Raw genomic sequence first — 20,358 nt, 5'->3', positions numbered from 1 at the left:
TGAGGCTAAAAAAGTATTTTTTGTCTGTGACAATTAGTTAAAAACAATGCATGTTTTTAACATGAAGCTGTGGTATCCAGCCAATGGATATATATCTATTTCTCTCTCTTTCAATCCCTAGCCATCTGTGCATGCATATAGATTGTTGCCAATGTGTTTAGTTTCAAAACAAAATTTAATGTGTTGCTTTCAGATATATATGCATGTGTAAAAACTGGGGAAAGAAGGTTCGATTCCAAGAGAGAGGGGAACAGAGAGGGGAACGATGGATCGATTATGATGTGGCACTCACTTGCTCACACTCTCTCCTTACACCAATAGCAGGGCCACATGGAGTGGTCTTTATTAGAGTGTTTACTTTTACTTCCCAATACAGCACACACAGTTCACCAAACAAGCAGTTCACCATACTTAGGACACCTTACACACCATGAGCAACACACAGCCTGACATAAACCACTTCCAACATAAAGCAGGGGAGGGGGGGGGACAACTTGAAAGACAGACCACTTTTCTGGAATGTTCTGACATGCCGACATCTACTTCAGCAGAGGGATTGCGGCAGGCATCACATAACTGCATGTGTTTCAACAGCTGGGCCAGGTTATGGCGAACCCGCTAAACAAAGACAGCCAACTAGGGAGTGGGGGTGAGGGCAGGTGAAAGGAAGGAGGGTGGCGCGGTGTCAGTGCGACCTCAAAGGCTGGACTTTGGACTGGATGGAGCAGGGAGGGAGATAAGAAAGGGGGGTCAGGTCGGGGGGAAGGGATGGGGACACGGTGGGGGTGGTGTAGGTGACACTACCTGCACACTATAATACCTGATAACACCACAGAATATGTCTTTTTAACAAACTGGTGCTGTGTTAGAGTTCTTTTCTGGCTTGTGCACATCAAAAGGCACGTGCTATGCACAACCAAGTAAAGGGGAAAGAGTGGTCTTTGCTCATCTGCCTGCCACAGTGTCAGTACTGTGTGTTTACCATTGTGAGGTTACTGAGAGTCCACGGGCTCGTTTCACACCACAACATGTGGACTTGAAGTGTGCTGTGAACAGCTGTGTCATCGTCGCTGATGCCACACGGTGTTCAAGTCTCTACATCACTGCTGTCACGCATCGTTCAAGTCTCTTCATCACTGCTGTCATGCATCGTTCAAGTCTCTACATCACTGCTGTCACGCATCGTTCAAGTCTCTACATCACTGCTGTCACGCATCGTTCAAGTCTCTTCATCACTGCTGTCACAGATTGTTCAAGTCTCTTCATCACTGCTCTCACATGCACCCAGTGTTTAACTTTAAGTCTCTTCATTACTGCTGTCACACTGTGTTCAAGTCTCTTCATCACTGCTCCAGGCATTAGCAATGACCACTGTGGCCCTGTCAGCATGTGTGAATGGTGAGGAAAATTGCTGCCACATACAGTGTTAAGTCTCTTCATCACTGTTCTCACAGTGTTCAAGTCTACATCACTGCTATCACATGTTGTTCAAGTCTCTTCATCACTGCTGTCACATATTGTTCAAGTCTCTTCATCACTGCTCTCACATGCACCCAGTGTTTGAGTCTCTACATCACTGCTGTCACGCATCGTTCAAGTCTCTACATCACTGCTGTCACGCATCGTTCAAGTCTCTTCATCACTGCTGTCACAGATTGTTCAAGTCTCTTCATCACTGCTGTCACAAATTGTTCAAGTCTCTTCATCACTGCTGTCACATGGTGTTCAAGTCTCTTCATCACTGCTGTCACGCATCGTTCAAGTCTCTACATCACTGCTATCATATATTGTTCCAAGTCTCTACATCACTGCTGTCACATGGTGTTCAAGTCTCTACATCACTGCTGTCACACATCGTTCAAGTCTCTACATCACTGCTGTCACGCATCATTCAAGTCTCTACATCACTGCTGTCAAAGATTGTTCAAGTCTCTTCATCACTGCTGTCACAGATTGTTCAAGTCTCTTCACCACTGCTCTCACATGCACCCAGTGTTTAACTTTAAGTCTCTTCATTACTGCTGTCACACTGTGTTCAAGTCTCTTCATCACTGCTCCAGGCATTAGCAATGACCACTGTGGCCCTGTCAGCATGTGTGAAGGGTGAGGAAAATTGCTGCCACATACAGTGTTAAGTCTCTTCATCACTGCTCTCACAGTGTTCGTCTACATCACTGCTATCACATATTGTTCAAGTCTCTTCATCACTGCTGTCACATGGTGTTCAAGTCTCTTCGTCACTGCTGTCACATGGTGTTCAAGTCTCTTCATCACTGCTGTCACATGGTGTTCAAGTCTCTTCATCACTGCTGTCACATGGTGTTCAAGTCTCTTCGTCACTGCTGTCACATGGTGTTCAAGTCTCTTCATCACTGCTGTCACATGGTGTTCAAGTCTCTTCGTCACTGCTCTCACAGTGTTCAAGTCTCTTCGTCACTGCTGTCACATGGTGTTCAAGTCTCTTCGTCACTGCTCTCACAGTGTTCAAGTCTCTTCATCACTGCTGTCACATGGTGTTCAAGTCTCTTCGTCACTGCTGTCACATGGTGTTCAAGTCTCTTTGTCACTGCTGTCACATGGTGTTCAAGTCTCTTCGTCACTGCTCCAGGCATCAGCAGTCACTGCCGCTGAGCCAGCGGGTGTTTTAGGCGAGGAGGAAGCACCGTCTTGCTGGTCCCTCTCAACGTGGGGCGTCCACACCAACAGGTTGTGGTCCTTGCCACCGCTGAACAAGAACTGAGAGTCGGGGTGAGACACGCAGCAGTTGACATTGTAGTAGTGTCCACTCAGAGTGGTCAACTGCTCTCCCTTGAACAGGTCATACAGACGGATGGTGCTGTTGGAGGGAACGAAGAGGAGCGCGGGGGGAGCAGTCAGCCACCACCTCCATCTGCAATGCTTTCTTCACTGTGTTCTCCACCACCCCATAATTCACTGGCAACAAGTCACCAAAGCTGGTATCCCACAAGTGGAGTTGGTGATCAGTGCCATAGGTCACCAGGTGAAGGCCATCCGGAGTGAAGTGAATGCTGTTGATAGTGTGGTTATGGGCCGTTTTGTCTGAAACAATGTGGAAACAAAAATACAGATTTACTGTAATTTAATTTTTAAAATAATGATAATGCACAGAGCTTGAGGCATTCATAACAAAAACAGCATACATACATATATACATAAACATCCATAAATACTATGATCACCATACGGGAACAAGTGTGCACACACACACATATATACAAACACGATGTATTCACTAGTGTTCATGGGCTGTCCACTCACAAGTGTTTATGGCTGTCTACTGACCAGTATTTATAGCTGTCTACTGACCAGTGTTTATATCTGTCTGCTGACTAGTATTTACAGACCGTCTACTCACCTATGGGCTGTCCACTGACTTGTGTTTATGGCTGTCTAATGGCTATCTACTGACTAGTGTTTATGGCTGTCTAATGGCTGTATACCGACCAGTGTTTATGGCTGTCTACTGACCAGTGTTTATGGCTGTCTACTGACAAGTGATTGTGGCTGTCTAATGGCTGTCGACCGACCAGTGTTTATGGCTGTCTACTGACCAGTGTTAATGGCTGTCCACTGACCGGTGCTTATGGCTGTCCACTGACCAGTGTATATAAATATGGCTGCCTACTGACTTGTCTACTGACCAGTGTTAATGGCTGTCCACTGACCAGTGTATATTTTTATGGCTGTCTACTGACTTGTCTACTGACCAGTGTTTATGGCTGTCTAATGGCTGTCTACCGATCAACATTTATGGGTGTCTACTCACCGCAACGTGAGCTGCCTGCCTGTCTATCACGGTGCTGATCCAACATCATCAGTTCTCCTTTGGATTTTCTCACATCCCATAGGATCACCTTCTTGTCCAACCTGTAACACAACATGGACTGTTGACAGTGTGAACAAAAATTGTTGATAGTGTAGTGACAGTGTGATGACAGATGACAGCGGTGTGAACAGTGTGGTGACGGATGATCACTATGTGGTGACAGTTGATCAAGAGTATGAACAGTGGTGACAGTTGATCAATAGTGTGGTGACACTTGATAAAAGAGTATGAACAGTGTGGTGACAGGTGATCACAGCGTGGTGACAGGTGATCAACAATGTGCTGACAAGTGATAAACGGCTAAACACAAACTGTTGTCAGACAAAAAAGCTCCCCCAAAAAAACAACCCCCCCCCCACACACACACACACAAAAACCCAACAGAACCACACAACAAAACAGCACTGTTAAGTGGCAGCTTTAGTCAGAGGACAGTAGTTCTGTGTGTTTCTATCAAAGCAGAAGGAAAAAAAAAATTTTTTGTTGGTTACAACTGAATGCTACAAATCAAACGGACCTTCAGTAAACACTAATCAATACTGACATGACTGACATGTGACCCCACGTTAATTAATACAACAATGTCAAAACAGTGGCAACAAGTGAGCACCCACCCTCCTGAGGCCAGCAGGAACTCGTGGCGTGATGACCATTGCACGGACAAGACAGAAGCTTTGTGGCCTTTGAGCTGGTGGGAGGCAGAGCCAGATCTGACGTCCACAAGTTTGACCGTGCACCGCCCAGCCCCCACTGCCACCAGAGAGTGCTTCCGTGCAACAGGTGACATGTGGTGACAGTGTACCAGATCACTGAAGGTGAATGTGTCCACCACCTGGACATTGCGATGACACAGAGAATTCGTCAGTCAGGTGATGACACACCTAGTTCACCAATCAGTGATGATACACCAAGTACATCAGTCAGTGACAACACACCTAGTACATCAGTCAGTGATGACACACCTAGTACAGATGGTGATGATACAACCAGTACATCAGTCAGAAGCAAAACGCCTAGTACATCAGTGATGACAAACCTAGTACATCAGTGATGATACACCTAGTACAGTCAGTAATGACACACCTAGTAGTCAGTGATGACACCCCTAGTGCATCAGTGACATCACACCTAGTACATCAGTCAGTGATGACATACCTAGTACATCATTCAATGATGACACCCCTAGTATAACTATAACAGTCAGAAGCAACACACATTGTACACCAGTCAGTGATGACACACCTAGTACATCAGTGAAGACACACCTAGTACAAAATTTTGTGCGTCAAAGTTGTAAATCTGTGCGTCATTTACGCACATATGTACATTTTTGGGAACACTGTGTGTATACTGACACACTCAGCTCCATAACATTACATGCAGTGTTCTGGTTTGGTTAAGGAAACCACAGGCTATCACCACCATGTGACCATTTCACCACACAATCATTTGGTCATTTTGAACATTAACAGGTCAGGAAAAACAACCCCTTATTCCCATCCTCGGCACCCCAATCAGTCACCCTAAGCCCCCCAAATTTGTTACTGAATTTGTACTTTGTCCATGACACTCAAGTCAAGTGACTGACTGGCTGCCGCACTGATGGGTCATTTCAAAATTGTATGCTGTGTCAATGACTGATGAATAACATGAAACCTATACTCTGTACATGTGTATGCATACTGACTAACACAGCACCTGAACATTACAGTAAATACACATGTGGATGTAGTACTGACACACACAACACCACAACTTTTCATGTATACTGACACACACACCACACCATTACATGAAAACTGGCACACTCCATGCTGGTCAGGGCTAGTCTACTCTGCTCAGAAATGATGTACATCAGCACCCTTTGCTAGTCAGGGGTGGTCACTCTCTACACAGACATGATGCACATCAATGTTCCAGTCCATGCTGGTCAGGAGTGGTCTACTCTCTACACAGGCATGAAGCACACCAATGCTCTAGTCTAATGCCTATGCTGGTCTGGAGTGATATACTATACTCGATGGCAAAACTCATTACAATGATCAAGACAAATGCATACTCAAATACTAACTATATTGATCAGTACAATGTATTTAATCAATACTCATGTACTTTGTAAATTTGAATCAACAGTGTATGTGTACTTCGTTATGTTTTTGGTCAATATACGCGTACTTTAAATACGCATGTGCTAACTTTATTGATCAAAAGAATGTACTGACTATATTGATCGACACATATTCATGAAATGTATAAAAGTTCAATACTGATCAATACACATGCACTCACTATCTGTTCTCCGCAACATCCAAATCCAGCGAGTTTATGCCTCCTGTATGAGAATCTTCAACCTCCGTGTCTTTGCTGAGCTCCAAATCAAAGTGGCGACGAGCTGTCTGCGCTCTCCTCAGAAGTAAAGGAGACGTCACACCGTTTTGTCTCTCACTCAGCAGACGAAGCATGTTGCACCACTTTCTGCTTTGCGTTAAAAGCTTCAAAATTCCTTTTTCCTTTCGCTTCCGTTCCAGCTACTCTGCCGAATTTACAGAAAGCGGTCGGAAACGACCAAAAGTTTCAAAATGTAAGAAAAACAAAAAACCGGACTTGATTGAACATGCGTAATGCGCGCGCGCGCGCGCGCGTGTGTGTGTGTGTGTGTGTGTGATAGATAGATAGACAGACAGACAGATAGATAGATAGATAGATGGAGCACTTCAATGAGTTCTCAGTTCAGTCTTCTTCTTCTCATTTATTCGCCACTGACTCCACGGTGTTAGTCCAGCCCGCCTGATCGGTGAATGATGTCGTCCTCTCCAAATCCTGTCTGGAGTCATGGAGCTTGGTGTGTAGTAGAGCTGGCGTCTGCCACACGATCTCTCAGAGCCCTTCCAGGAGGGCCAGGTCTGACCCCGCAAATTACAGTTTTATTGAAACTGATTGACGAGTTTACAATGAAATACACCATACCTTGTTAGAATGCTTAAGGCTACAATTGTAAACAATTTCCTTAAGCCTGAACTCGTATAGCTGATGGAAAGCGCAGATTAGCATTTCCTTGTAGATTGTGTCGGCCTGTCTCTACATACTTCATTGCTCCTCATGTTGCTACCTCGTGCATATTCGGTTTAATCCTATTTTCCTCATGGTTTCTCTAGAAAGACGCAACTGTTGCACTTCCGGTGCACGTGGGAAAGCACGGTAAACAGTGGAGAAGAGGAAAACGGAGCTACCTTGTCAGAGAAAAGATGGCGAACAGTAATGAAGCACACTTGTTAAAATTCGAAGGAAGTAATTTCCTTCGACAAAGATTGGTGCTCGCAACGGTCAGTGGCAGAAGTGTCATTGTAAAGAAGATCAGGAGTAGAGAGCAAGAACCAGGCTTGAAAGGTATGTGTTACTCACGTGGTTTTGTCTTCGCAGTCTTGCCTTTATTTCCACAAACATCAGTGTTTGACAGCAGTATAGCTACATTTTCATCCCATCATCTTGGACCCTTATCATTAAAGACGGAAAGGTGTGCTCCACAATATCGAAATGAACTGAAATATTACTTTGAGTTTGACTTGTAATAAATTATAAAATATGAGCGCACCCCCCAAAATTCAATTCTGTCATGATAGCTTGCTGAAAGTTCCACATGCACTGATGCAGCTACTCCCATAACAGCTTAAGGAAAATCTATTGTTTTGTTGTTTTTTGGGGGGTGTTGGGGAGGGGTTGAGGGGTTCATCACCAAGGGAAAATACAGCATCCCTCTAAATGGAAGTAGCACAAAGAAAAAGAAAGAAAGAGCAAGTCGTTTGTGGCTACTCAACACGAAGAAAAAGAAGAATAAGTTAATGTTGATTTGTAATATCTTGGATCTTAACACATTCACATCTTAACTTTTAATCGAAATTTGAGCAATGCCAAAGGGACTGGCATACACAAAAGCAGCAAACATGTGCTGTCTTCCATTTCTTCAGTTGATACTGATAGCTTCCATTCCTATACTCTGGTCAATGAAGTGCCATCGTATGCACACACAATGAAAGAGCAACAAATCAAAAAAAGAAGTCTGCTGTTTCACACGTTCTGCCTCTCTCGATTGCGTTTATTGCTTGAAATTTTGGAGAGCCAATAATCAGCTTTATGAGCACAGATCATGTGAAGCACGTCTATAAGTCATGTAAACATGGAACTCTCCAGTAGTCTATTGTAGTGTGTGTGCTTTAATAAATGTGAATTATAAATATAATGCATCATTACATAATGTATAGGTCCATAAATAAAGTATGATTATTCCTTTATCATCTTATGCAATATATTTGCACATGTCTGTATCAGTGTATGGTATTGTATAATAATTATGAATCATATTTACATAGATCTACAGGACAGATACATATATCTATCTTAGTATCTATAATATACACATTAATGTTTGTAAAAAAAAATAAATAAAAAAATAAAAAATAAAAATTATACCTGTATACAAACAGTGACACATATAATGTGCATTATGATTACCTGTATTGAGACTGCAGCAACTGGTTTAGAAAGTATTAAAAAAAAAAAGAAGATACAAATGCTGATGACTCTTTGCTGTGTGTGCACTTGTTAGCTTGCACACTTGTTAGAGCTTGCACACTTTCTGGTTTGGCTGTTGAGTAGTTAGCACAATGATAAGTATTTACTTTAGTCTGAGTAGTGATTTTAACATTGATGTTGATCTTGACCTATATTGATTTGTAATATACTATATTATAGTGTTGTTGTTTTTTTTCCAGAGTTTGAAGCAAACCTGTTACGTTTAGTGGATGGACTAACAAATGGCTCATTGATTTCTGTGAGCCGTTCAGGTAAGGTGCTTCTGTCAACCTGTCTGTGCCCATTCTCTCTCTCACAATCTCAGACAGATTTTGTCACAACAATGTTATTTCTTAATACTAAACCTGAAACTGGCCACTAGCTAAGAGTAAGACAGTAGTGGAGTGAAAAGGGATCAGTATGGTACAGTTTATCAGTTTTTGTATGAACTGGAAAGGGGAAAAAAAAAGGTGAATATGATATGATTCACAAAGGTTTGAAAGATTTTAAATAAACAAGTTAAAGATGAATTGAAACATGTAAGACACCAGATGAGTGTCAAACATGTTTTGGTATCTGTCTGCTGTGTGTATGTGTGTGTGAAGCCGAGTCAAGTCAACATTTTTATTTCAAGATGGTAATTGAATAAGCAACAACTGCTTTTTTACATCAAGCCATCTAGATAATATCTAGATTGTGTGTGTGTGTGTGTGTGTGTGTGTTTATGTGTGTGTGTGTGTGTGTGTGAATATCAAAGCTTGGCAATGGCAGCCAGTGCATTATCACAGTATGCAGACGAAGCTTGGTAATGACAGACAGTTTGTGGTCACAGTATAAAGACAAAGCTTGGCAGACTACAGGAATTCGAAGGAGGGGATGGGTTTAGGGAGTGGGGGTGGGGGAGGCCAATGAGAGGGGTCAGAGAAAGAAAGAAGAAAAACTAAAAAGAGGAGAGTTAGAATGAAACAGTCAGGGTTGCTGAGGGTGTGGGGTAGGGGAGAAAGTATGAAAGGTAGAGGGAAAAGGAGAAGAGAAAGTATGACACTGATATGATTATGATATTTGATTGCATAATGATAGTTTAAACACACCAATCATTGAAGATGAAATTACCTCAACCATTAAAACACTTACTTAAGAAAGGTGACAGTGCTGGCGAAGATGTGATTCGTAATGAATATATCATCAGCAACATCCATTTGCTTACAGACATATTGTAAATTATTTAACAAGGTGCTGGTTGAAGGTGTAATACCAGAAAAATGGGTATTGGGCTTGGTATTTAACATTGTATAAAGGTAAAGGTGAAAAACGTGACTGTGATTATTATAGGGGAATAACACCGTTCAGCTGTGTTGGAAAATTATTCACGTCAGTGCTGAATGCTAGGCAGACTGATAATTTTAATGCAAACCTTTTTCTTTCAGGGGCTCAAGCAGTAGTTAGACAGTCGCATTCTAGATTAGATCAAATGTTTGTTTTGAAATCGCTAATTTAATGTATATATTTTCCATGGAAAAGAAGAAATTTTATTGTGCTTTCATTGATTTAAAAAAATGCATTTGTTTGGAGAATGGGGCTGTGACAAAAACTTGTCCATGAAGGCGTGAATCACTGAATGGTCAGATTTTGCGTGTGACGGTGAACATGATTGATATATTTAACTTTTAAGTCATGTGTGTTTTTAAATGGCGAAAAATCAGCTTTCTTTAGCATTTGTTTGGGCGTATGACAAGGAGCTAGCTGTAAATGTTGTCCAGATACTCTTTTGGGGTAAAAGACATTTATGTTTTCTCAAATGCTTTGTGACACAGTTTTGCAGTTGGAAATAGGCATGAAATCATTATTTTGTAGTTGTCCTCCATATTCCAACAGGAGTGAAAGCATAATCAAAACTTGAAACTTGTGTGCGTGTGTGTGTGTATGTTTAGGCACGAGTCTGCATTACCGCCCAGGGCTGCTGATGGGAGGGGAGATGAGCCATGAGTGTAACCCCGAGCGGTCCATTGGTTACTACCTGGAGGTGTTGCTGTGTCTGGCTCCCTTCACCAAACACCCTCTGAATATCACCCTGACCGGCGTCACCAACACTCTCATGGACCCCTCTGTTAGTAACGCTCCCTGTGTTTGGCTCTGTGCCTCTGCCCTGTTTGTCTGTCTGCCTGTTGTCCCTGTCTGTCTGTACTTCTGTTGTCATTCTGATTCTGTCTGTACTGCTTCTTGTGTCACTGTCTCTCTGATTCAGATAACAGTGATATGTTGACAGTCACTATGAGTATGACAGAATGTGCTGTTTGATAACAATGATATGTTGACAGTCATGATGTGCCATGTGATAAAAGTGATATGATGAAATGTGCTTGGTGATAAGAATGATATATATGTTAATAATGTGCTATGTGATGACACTGACTAACAAAGATATGTTAAGAAAGTGCTTGGTGATAACAGTGATATGTCGACAATCACAATGTATCTTGTGATAACAGTGATATGTTGACAACTTGCTTGATGATAACTGATAAGGGTGATATATGTATGTTGACAATCGTAATGTGTTTCATGTTTCAGGTGGATCAGATCAGGCGTTCCACTTTGCCTGTCCTCACAAAATTTTTAGGAACTGATGAGGGTTTGGAGCTGAAGGTGTGTGTGTGTGTGTATACAGGTTTTGTGGGGAGGTGGGCGGGGGAGGGGGAGGGTGTTTTTTTGTTGTATGTACTGATATGTGTGTTTTGTGTTGTCCTAGGAGTATGTCTGTTGTGTGAACTGATATTTGTGTTGTGTGTCCTAGGTGTATGTCTGTTGTGTATTAACTCACTCCATGCCAAGAGTTTTTGCCCTTGCCAATCCCTGAAAACCCAGGGTTTGTATAGGATGGGGAAAAAATTGTAAAAAAACCAAATAAACACCCAGACAATTGATATTTAGTATATGTATGCAAGGAATGTTGTTCCATATGTGTGCAAAAAATCAAAGTATTTACTCACCGTCTTGATGTTGATCGCGGTATCCATATTTAGTGTGTTTTTTAGCATTTTTGCACCCATCAGAAAGGTACACCAACATGTTCCACATCACATTCTAACACTATTTGAGGAACTGAAGACCTAGTGCATGCAATGAAGTATGAACAGGTGGTGAAGAAAGTTGAAATTCACCCATACAAGAAAAAATATTGTCTCTACATAATGAAAATCAAAGAACAAAGAAAAAAACTCAACCGGCTGGGTGTTGACTGGCCAGTCAGCTGACAAACCTGGTATGCCAGTGAAGGGATGTGCAAGAGGGAAAAAGGAAAAATTGTCAGTCCAATCACTGGTGAAAACACTTGCAAAATCGTCCATTTCCTCAGTGGTTTCGTCGTCTGTGTCTGTCTCATCTGCTGGCACAATGTCCTCACTTTCCTCTCCATTGTAAACACTCTCTTCAGTGGCCGAATCTGTTTCTAGATCATCGGGATCTGGTTCAAATTAACTGTCCGAAGAATCAACATTATCTCCTTCGACATCAGAGCCTTCAGTTTGGATCATTTCCAAAGCATCTTCGACGCTGAGTAACATTTCACCTCTCCGACCGTGTCGAACACTTCGCCGTGACGCCATCTTGTCAAACAACTTACAAAGCTGACAGGGGGCACGCTTTGTTATCAAGTGCGGTTGAGCTTATCGCGACACACACGCAGCGTGTGTGAATGAAAAGCTGACCAGAGGTGACGTAAGATATCACATCTGCTTTTGATTTTCGCATCCGACGCGTCACTCCGACAGCACAACTTTTTAAAATCCAAGTCCGCATATGCGGACATTGGCATCCAACGCTTTCTCCGACGATGTCCGCATATGCGGACAATGGCAGCGAGTGAGTTAACTATTATGATTTGTGTGATATGTGCCCTAGGTTTGTGTCTCAACTAGTCCAGGGTTTTCATATGTTTTACATGTTGTGGATACCTGTCATAAACAAGGGTGACATTGTCATCAATTTCAGTAAAACTCAAGAGAGATGAGGACCAGCAGTGATGGCTTTCCATAGATCTGTACTCAGCACAGCTCAGTCAGACTATAGCCTTGGTGTTTGCACGTGTTTCAGATCCTACAGCGAGCAGCTGCCCCTGAGGGGGGAGGAAAAGTGCTGTTGCGCTGTCCCTGCAGACAGAAGCTACGACCTCTGCAGTTCTTGCAAGCTGGCAAAGTGAAGAAAATTCGAGGAATTGCGTATCCTTTGGCTGTGTGATGTGTGTGTGTCTGTGGCGATTGTCTGTATGTCTTGTGTAAGGTTTGTATGTGTCTGTTGTTTATCCTGATATGTGTGCTGTGTGTCATAGGTGTGTGTTTGTTGTATATATGTATATATATATATATATATATAGATATATGTGTGTGTGTGTTGTGTGTCCTTGGTGTATGTCTCTCTGTCTGTTGTGTATTGTGATCTCTGTGATGTGTGTCTTAGGTGTGTGTCTGTTGTGTATTGTGATCTGTGTGCAGTGTGTCCTTGGTGTGTGTCTGTTGGGTATATTGATCTGTGTAATGTGTGTCCTGGATGTGTGTCTGTTGTGTATTGTGATCTGTGTGATGTGTGTCCTAGCTGTGTGTTTGTTGTGTATATTGATCTGTGTGATGTGTGTCCTGGATGTATGTTTGTTGTGTATATTGATCTGTGTGTAGTTTGTCCTAGCTGTATGTCTGTTGTGTATTGTGATCTGTGTGCAGTGTGTCCTAGGTGTTTGTTTGTTGTGTATATTGATCTGTGTGATGTGTGTCCTGGATGTGTGTTTGTTGTGTATATTGATCTGTGTGTAGTGTGTCCTAGCTGTATGTTGTGTATTGTGATCTGTGTGCAGTGTATCCTAGGTGTGTCTGTTGTGTATATTGATCTGTGTGATGTGTGTCCGTGGTGTGTCTGTTGTGTGTTGTAATCTGTGTGCTGTGTGTTCTTGATGTGTGTGTTGTGTATTGTGATCAGTGTAATGTGTGTTCTTGGTGTGACCGTTGTGTATTGTGATCTGTGTGATGTTTGTCCTAAGTCTGTGTCTGTTGTGTATATATTGACCTGTGTGATGTGTGTCCTGTCTGTATGTCTGTTGGTGTATACATACTATCTGTGTGATGTGTGTCCTGGGTGTGTGACTGTTTTGTGTCCTGATCTGTGTTGTGTGTTTGTAAGGAAGAAGGTGTGTGTTGTTGACCTTGACCCTGGCAGGTGGTCGGTGCGTGTGTCTCCCACCTGCTGTAACCGCATGGTGGAGGCGGCCAAGGGACTGCTCACCTCCTTCTTGCCCGACGTCTTCATCACCACTGACTGCTGCAAGGGGCGACACTCTGGAAAGTCAGTGAACTTAGTCGTCTGGGAATCCTGCATAGACTTGGGACATAGTTTGCGTCATAGTTCTCTTGTAGTAAAACAACGTTTGACATGATGTGACATAGATATGTACAATATGTGATGTGTTCTTTCTTTAATTCAGCATCTTTTCACTTTGAGTGATATTAGAATATGTGATGTGTAATGACATTGGCATGTACGTTTGTGTAATGACATGGACATGTACATTTGATGTTCAATGACATGGACATGTACAACCCGTGACATGTGATGACATGGACATGTACAACTTGTGACATGTACATGTGATGTGTAATGACATGGACATTTGCATTTGATGTGTAATGATTTGACCATTTACAACATGTGACTTGTGATGGTATGGACATGTATAGCATGTGACGTGTAATGATATGTTATGACATGGACATGTACATGTGACGTGTAATGCCATGGGTATTACAGCATGTGACATGTAATGATATGGACATGTGTAACATTTGACATGTAATGATATGGACATGTGTAACATTTGACATGTAATGATATGGACATGTAGATTATGTGACATGTAATGATATGTACATGTGACATGTAATGATGTGGACTTGTAGAACATGTGAAATGTAATGATATGGACATGTACAACATGGGACATGTATGATGTATTGACAAGGGCATGTATAACATGACACATAATGACATGAACATGTACTACATGGGACATGTGATTTGATGGATGTGTACAACATTTGACATGTAACAACAAGTACATGTTCAACTTATGTAATGAAAGGACATGTAAAATATTATATTGTTATGACATGGATGTGTACAACTTTTGACATGTAATGCCAAGGACATGTACAACATGTGACAAGTAATGACATGGATATGTATAACGTGATGTGTAATGACATAGACTCATTGACTATCTTCATCATACTTTTAGAATTTCTTGCATGAATCTTACCTTTCCAGCTGCACTCAAAGGGTGTTCATCTCAAATTCTCATTCAGAATCCAGCTCTCTTTCTATTTGATAAGTTGTTCCCCAAGGTTCAGTTTTTGGTCCAGTACTGTTTAGTCTCTACACTCAACCACTGTGCAACATCATTAGCCAGCATCACTGTGATTTTCATGAGTTTGCAGATGACACCCAACTCCGAAAAGGCTCTTCAGCAGGTTGTTTTCCTATTCTTTGCAAGCACATGGAGATATGCATTGTTGCAGTGAAGGAATGGATGCTAGTTGACATTATGACAAGCTCAGACTTCACAATGTCAAGGCAGAACCCTTATTTGTAGGCTCAACGTCTGTGACAAGTCATGTTTTGGACCGTACCTGGACTGTCTCCAATCCTGGTGTCATCCTTCAAAATTATGTCAGAAACTTGGTGGATATCTTGACTAAGCTCTGTCCATAAAAATCCACCTCTTCAAAATGGCCTTTGGAAAAGACAAAGCATAGTCATATGCCTGTCTCCTCCCACACTCAACGGAGAGTTTGCACCAAATATGTACTAATTATTGTTATTATTATTATCATTATTATTATTAGTAGTAGTAGTACTAGTAGTAGTAGTAGTAGTAATAGGAGTATCATTATGTACAACATTTGATGTGTAATGGCATTGACATTACAATATCATATTATATGTCTGATGACTTGGATGTATACATTTGACATGAAATGCCATGGACATGTTCAACATTTCACATGTAATGACACGGATATATGTCACATGTGATGTGTAATTATATGGACATGTACAACATGTGATGTGTAATTACATGGACATGTACAACATGTGACATGTAATGCCATGGCCATGTACAACGTGCCACGTGTAATGCCATGCAGGTCCCCAGGCTTTGGAATCACGCTGGTGGCGGAAACGACGAATGGAGCGTTCCTGACAGCAGAGAGTTGCTCGGTGCCGAAAGGGTCATCTGACCCCCCCTCTGTGCCCGATGACATCGGCAAGGCCGCTGCAGTACAGCTTCTGGAGGAAATCTACAGGGTACGTCACTGCCCCGCATGGCACTCCTGCCTGTCTGTCTGTTGGTGTCTAGCTGTCTGCGTCTGCCTGTGGCTACCTTTGACTCTCTCGATGTATTTGTCTGTGTCTGTCTAGCTGTCTTTGTGTCAGTGGTGTGACCTATCATGTGGTGATATATAATGAGTGTGTGTGTGTGTGTGTGTGTGCAGAGGGTCTGTGTGGCCTCGACGTTACACTGTGATGTATGTGTGTGTGTGCAGGGGTGTGTGTGTGTGTGGACTTGACATTATATGGTGAGGTATGTGTGTGTTTATGTGTGCAGGCGGGTGGGGTTGTGTTTGTGAACTTAACGTTACATGGAGATGTATGTGTGTGTGTGCAGGGGGGCTGTGTAGACTCGACGTCACAGTGTGTAGCTTTGCTGTGCATGGCCCTGGGACAGCAGGACGTGTCCAAAGTGCTGATGGGGCCTCTCTCCCCCTACACGTACGTCCTGACATCTCTTTCCACCTCTCTCTCTCTCTCTGTGTCCTTCTGTTTCCTCTCTCTCCCTTTCTCTCCCCCTCTGTCCTTCTCTTCCCCCCCACCCCCATCCCCTCTCTCTCCCCTGTCCTTCTGTCCCCTTTTCCTCTCTCTCCTTCTGTGCCTCTCTCTCCCACTCTGTCCTTCTGTCTCCTCTCTCTCCCTCTCTGTCCTTCTCTCCTACCCCAATCCCTCCGTCCTCTCTCCCTTGTCCTTCTGTCTCCCCTCTCTCCCTCTCTGTGTCCTCCCCCCCCCTCACCCCCCCCCTGTTCCCTCTCTCTCCCCTGTCCTGTCTCCTCTCTCTCCCCCTCTGTCCTTCTCTCCCCCCTGTCCCCTCTCTCTCCCCTGTCCTTGTATCCCCCCCATCTCACTCCCATCTGTCCTGTCCCCATCTCTCTCCCTCTCTCTCCCATCTGTCCTGCCCCTATCTCTCTCCCCCTCTGTCCTGTCCCCATCTCTCTCCCCCCTCCCCCCCTATGTCCTGTCCCTATCTCTCCCCCCCTCTGTCCTGCCCCCATCTCTCTCCCCCCCTCTGTCCTGTCGCCATCTCTCCCCTCTCTCTCCCTCTGTCCTGCCCCATCTCTCTCCCATCTGTCCTGTCCCCATCTCCCCCCCCCTGTCCTGTCCCCATCTCTCTCTCCCATCTGTCCTGCCCCCATCTCTCTCTCCCATCTGTCCTGTCCCCATCTCTCTCCCTCTCTCTCCCCCTCTGTCCTGCCCCATCTCTCTCCCATCTGTCCTGTCCCCATCTCTCTCTCTCTGTCCTGTCCCCATCTCTCTCCATCTCTCTCTCCTCCGCCCCCCTCTGTCCTGTCCCATCTCCCCCTCTGTCCTTCTGCCCCCCCCCACCCACTCCCCTCTGATCCCCCCTCTCTCCTGTCCCTGTCTCTGTCCCCCTGTCCCTCTTCCCCTTCCCGTCTCTCTACCTCTGTAGAAGACAAGTTGATTTTAAAGATTCTACTGTGTCCTCTTTCATGACAATTAAATACAGAGTTCCACAGGGATCAGTTTTAGGATCAGTGTTGCTTTCAATTATAGTATTGATCTTCCTTTGCTTGTTTCATCACTTTGTGAACTTTTTGCTGATCATACTATTCACAACAGAGACTCAATGCCAGTACACTGCGCATCAGTTTACAAAAGGAAAGGATGTAGATCATCTCGTTGAATAGACTGATTTATATCATATGGCCCTACATTCTCCTAAGTCCCAACTTAGTTACAACACAACAAAAAGGTCAAAACATACAGCACAGATTAACTGATATCAAAGTCTTTGATAAATTGCTAGAAGAAGTTGATTTTCATAAACTTCTTGGGCTAATCATTGACAATAATCTCTATTGGTCCAAACATATTTCATCTCTGTCTAAGAAGCTATTGAAAAAAAAAGAGTTCAGTTTTGTAGAATAAAACATTTTCTTTATCAACATACACTTTTTTAATGTTATGCTTATATATATATATATACAACAAGATATTGACTGTGCCTTTTCATGTTGGGAGTTACCGAATAAAAACTGTTTAAAACCTCTATAAAGTTTGTACTGATGTTCTATCAAACTAATACCTCTTGTATCTTCATCTCTGTGAATTAATGACTACCCTTGTGGCTTCAATAAAGGTGACTTATGTATAATAAAAAACAACAACAAAAACCCCCCAGAAAAACATCTGTGTCGATCTCTCCTCCCCCCTCTCTCTCTGTCCCTGTCTTTCCCCCTCTGTCCCTCTCTACTCTTTGTCCCTCTCCCACGTCTCTCTCTCTCTTTGTCCCCCTCTCTCGTTCATCCCTCTCTGTCTTCTCTCTCCCCGCCTGTCTCCCCCTCTCTCCCTCTGTCCACCTCTCTTGCTCTGTTACCCCCTCTCACTTCCTCATCCCCCCTCCTCTCTCTCTCCCTCTGTCCCGCTCTGTCATATCACCACCACTGTTTTTGTAGAGTGTTGCTGTTGCAGGTGATGTATATCGATAGTTGATGATGTTGCTGCAGATGTTTTTAGTGATGCTGTTGTTGAAAGTGATATACAGTTGATGATGATGGTGGTGTTTTTGTTGCAGAGTACAGTTCCTGCGCCACATGCGTTCCTTCCTGCAGGTGGTGTTCAAAGTGGAAGGTGCTGAGACACAGGGCGTGGGGGTGGATGGGGGGGCCTTGAGGGAGGGGGGAGAGGACAAAGTGATGCTGACGTGTCTGGGGCTGGGTTACAGCAACATCAACAAGCGCACTGCCTAGACCTCTGGGCTGCAGCAACATCAGGCCTAGATCCTTGGGCTACAGCAACATCAACAAGCCTAGATCTCTGGGCTGCATCAACATCAACAAGCCTAGATCTGTGGGCTATGGCAACATCATCCAGCCTAGATCTCTGGGCTACAGCATCATCAACAAACCTAGATCTCTGGGCTACAGCATCATCAACAAGCCTAGATCTCTGGGCTACAGCATCATCAACAAGCCTAGATCTCTGGGCAGCATCAACATCAGCAAGCCTAGATCTCTGGGCTATGGCAATATCAACAAGCCTAGATCTCTGGGCTACAGCATCATCAACAAACCTAGACCTCTGGGCTACAGCATCATCAACAAGCCTAGATCTGTGGGCTACAGCATCATCAACAAGCCTAGATCTCTGGGCTACAGCATCAACAAACCTAGACCTCTGGGCAGCATCAACATCAGCAAGCCTAGATCTCTGGGCTATGGCAATATCAACTAGCCTAGATTTCGGGCTACAGCATCATCAACAAACCTAGATCTCTGGGCAGCATCAACATCAACAAGCCTACATCTCTGGGCTATGGCAATATCAATGAGCCTAGATTTCTGGGCTACAGCAACATCAGTAAGCCTGGATCTCTGAGCTACAGCAACATCAGTAAGCCTGGATCTCTGAGCTACAGCAATATCAGAAAGCCTAGATCTCTGGCCTGAAGCAACATCAGCAAGCCTTGATCTCTGGGCTACAGCAGCATCAATAAGTCCACCGCCTGGTTCCAGAGACCCAGCCAGCATTGGACTCATCTAGACAATATGATATTGCAGCTAGAAGATACAACAAAACTGTTCCCACGCGGCCCAGAGACAACTGATGTCTGGATCTGGGTCAGCTTGATAGTTGATGACCATGTGTCCAATAGAGCAGTGATGGAACTATTCATATGCTACAGAAAGACAAATTATACTGTGTGTGCCTGTTGTGTGCTTGTATGCATATGACACTCTGTATATAGCCATTATGGTATGAGTGTGTGTGCGAGTATGTGTGCGGGGATTAGGGTTACATATAAAGTAAGTTTCATTGTTGAATGCTTGTAAGTATGTGTGTGTGTGTGTTATTGATGGTACTTGAAGTGTTTGTGAATGTGCATTGCGACAGGAAGGAGATGATTAAATGCATATTGAAAAAAAGAGAAAATTAGTGTTTTGTTTCTTTGTTCTTCTTCTTCTTAGAATAGTAGTACAGTTATATAGCACTTTCAGTCAGCTTAAAATGCTTTACCACAATATCCGACACAAACCACAGCACGCACACACACACACACGTATGCGCACACACACATACACACACATGCTTGCACACACACAGGCACACTCACACGCATGGAAAGAAGTATAGTACTCATATGGCGCAAATTCCCTCCCCATGTAGTGGGCTCTGAGTGCCTCCCATGAAACGGATTCCTTCCCCATATAGTGTACATGCACAGAGAAACAACACACATGCAACAATTTGCAATCTCACAGGGCCCATCCCTCCCTCTCGACGAACGTGCATACCCAGGCTCCAGCACACAAACACACACACACACACACACACACACCTGTGTCATTTGGTGGTACTGCACATGAGTGTGTGGTGTGATTGTACTATGATGTATATATGTGTTTGTGAAATCAAGTCAAGTCTAAAAAAAAAAAAAAAAAAGAAAGATCTTTATTGAGGGTAAAAGAATAAGCTCATGGAGCTTTTTTTTTTTTATCCTGCCCTCAGCAAAAAAAATGAAGAAAAGATCATTTTTTTAAAAAAGGCAGGAAAAAATAACCTATTACAAGCAATACACAAGAAATATGTCATTTTGGAAAAACACA

The 20,358-nt window shown here is 43.3% G+C and overlaps 2 protein-coding genes across 2 annotated transcripts; one reads left to right on the top strand and one right to left on the bottom strand.

Moving 5' to 3' along the window:
• Positions 1–344: 344 nt before the first annotated feature.
• LOC143280140 (DNA excision repair protein ERCC-8-like) lies at positions 345–6,247 on the bottom strand. The gene is given in 5 exon segments (XM_076584708.1): positions 345–2,865; positions 2,867–3,060; positions 3,788–3,888; positions 4,462–4,679; positions 6,137–6,247. Coding segments are annotated over 4 exon segments (750 nt in total). The 5' UTR covers positions 4,635–4,679; positions 6,137–6,247; the 3' UTR covers positions 345–2,583.
• Positions 6,248–7,034: 787 nt separating this feature from the next.
• On the top strand, positions 7,035–19,007 carry LOC143280643 (RNA 3'-terminal phosphate cyclase-like protein). The gene is made up of 9 exons (XM_076585369.1): positions 7,035–7,234; positions 8,617–8,688; positions 10,348–10,523; positions 10,988–11,062; positions 12,509–12,633; positions 13,622–13,747; positions 15,607–15,766; positions 16,128–16,231; positions 18,327–19,007. The coding sequence occupies exons 1-9, from the start codon at positions 7,093–7,095 to the stop codon at positions 18,499–18,501; spliced, it is 1,155 nt and encodes a 384-aa protein (XP_076441484.1). The 5' UTR covers positions 7,035–7,092; the 3' UTR covers positions 18,502–19,007.
• The last annotated feature ends 1,351 nt before the right edge of the window (positions 19,008–20,358 follow it).

This window comes from Babylonia areolata, chromosome 3, assembly GCF_041734735.1.
Source record: "Babylonia areolata isolate BAREFJ2019XMU chromosome 3, ASM4173473v1, whole genome shotgun sequence".
Lineage (NCBI taxonomy): Eukaryota > Metazoa > Mollusca > Gastropoda > Neogastropoda > Buccinidae > Babylonia > Babylonia areolata.
The sequence above is the reverse complement of the archived record's forward strand: the minus strand, read 5'-3'. Positions and strand labels throughout refer to the sequence as shown.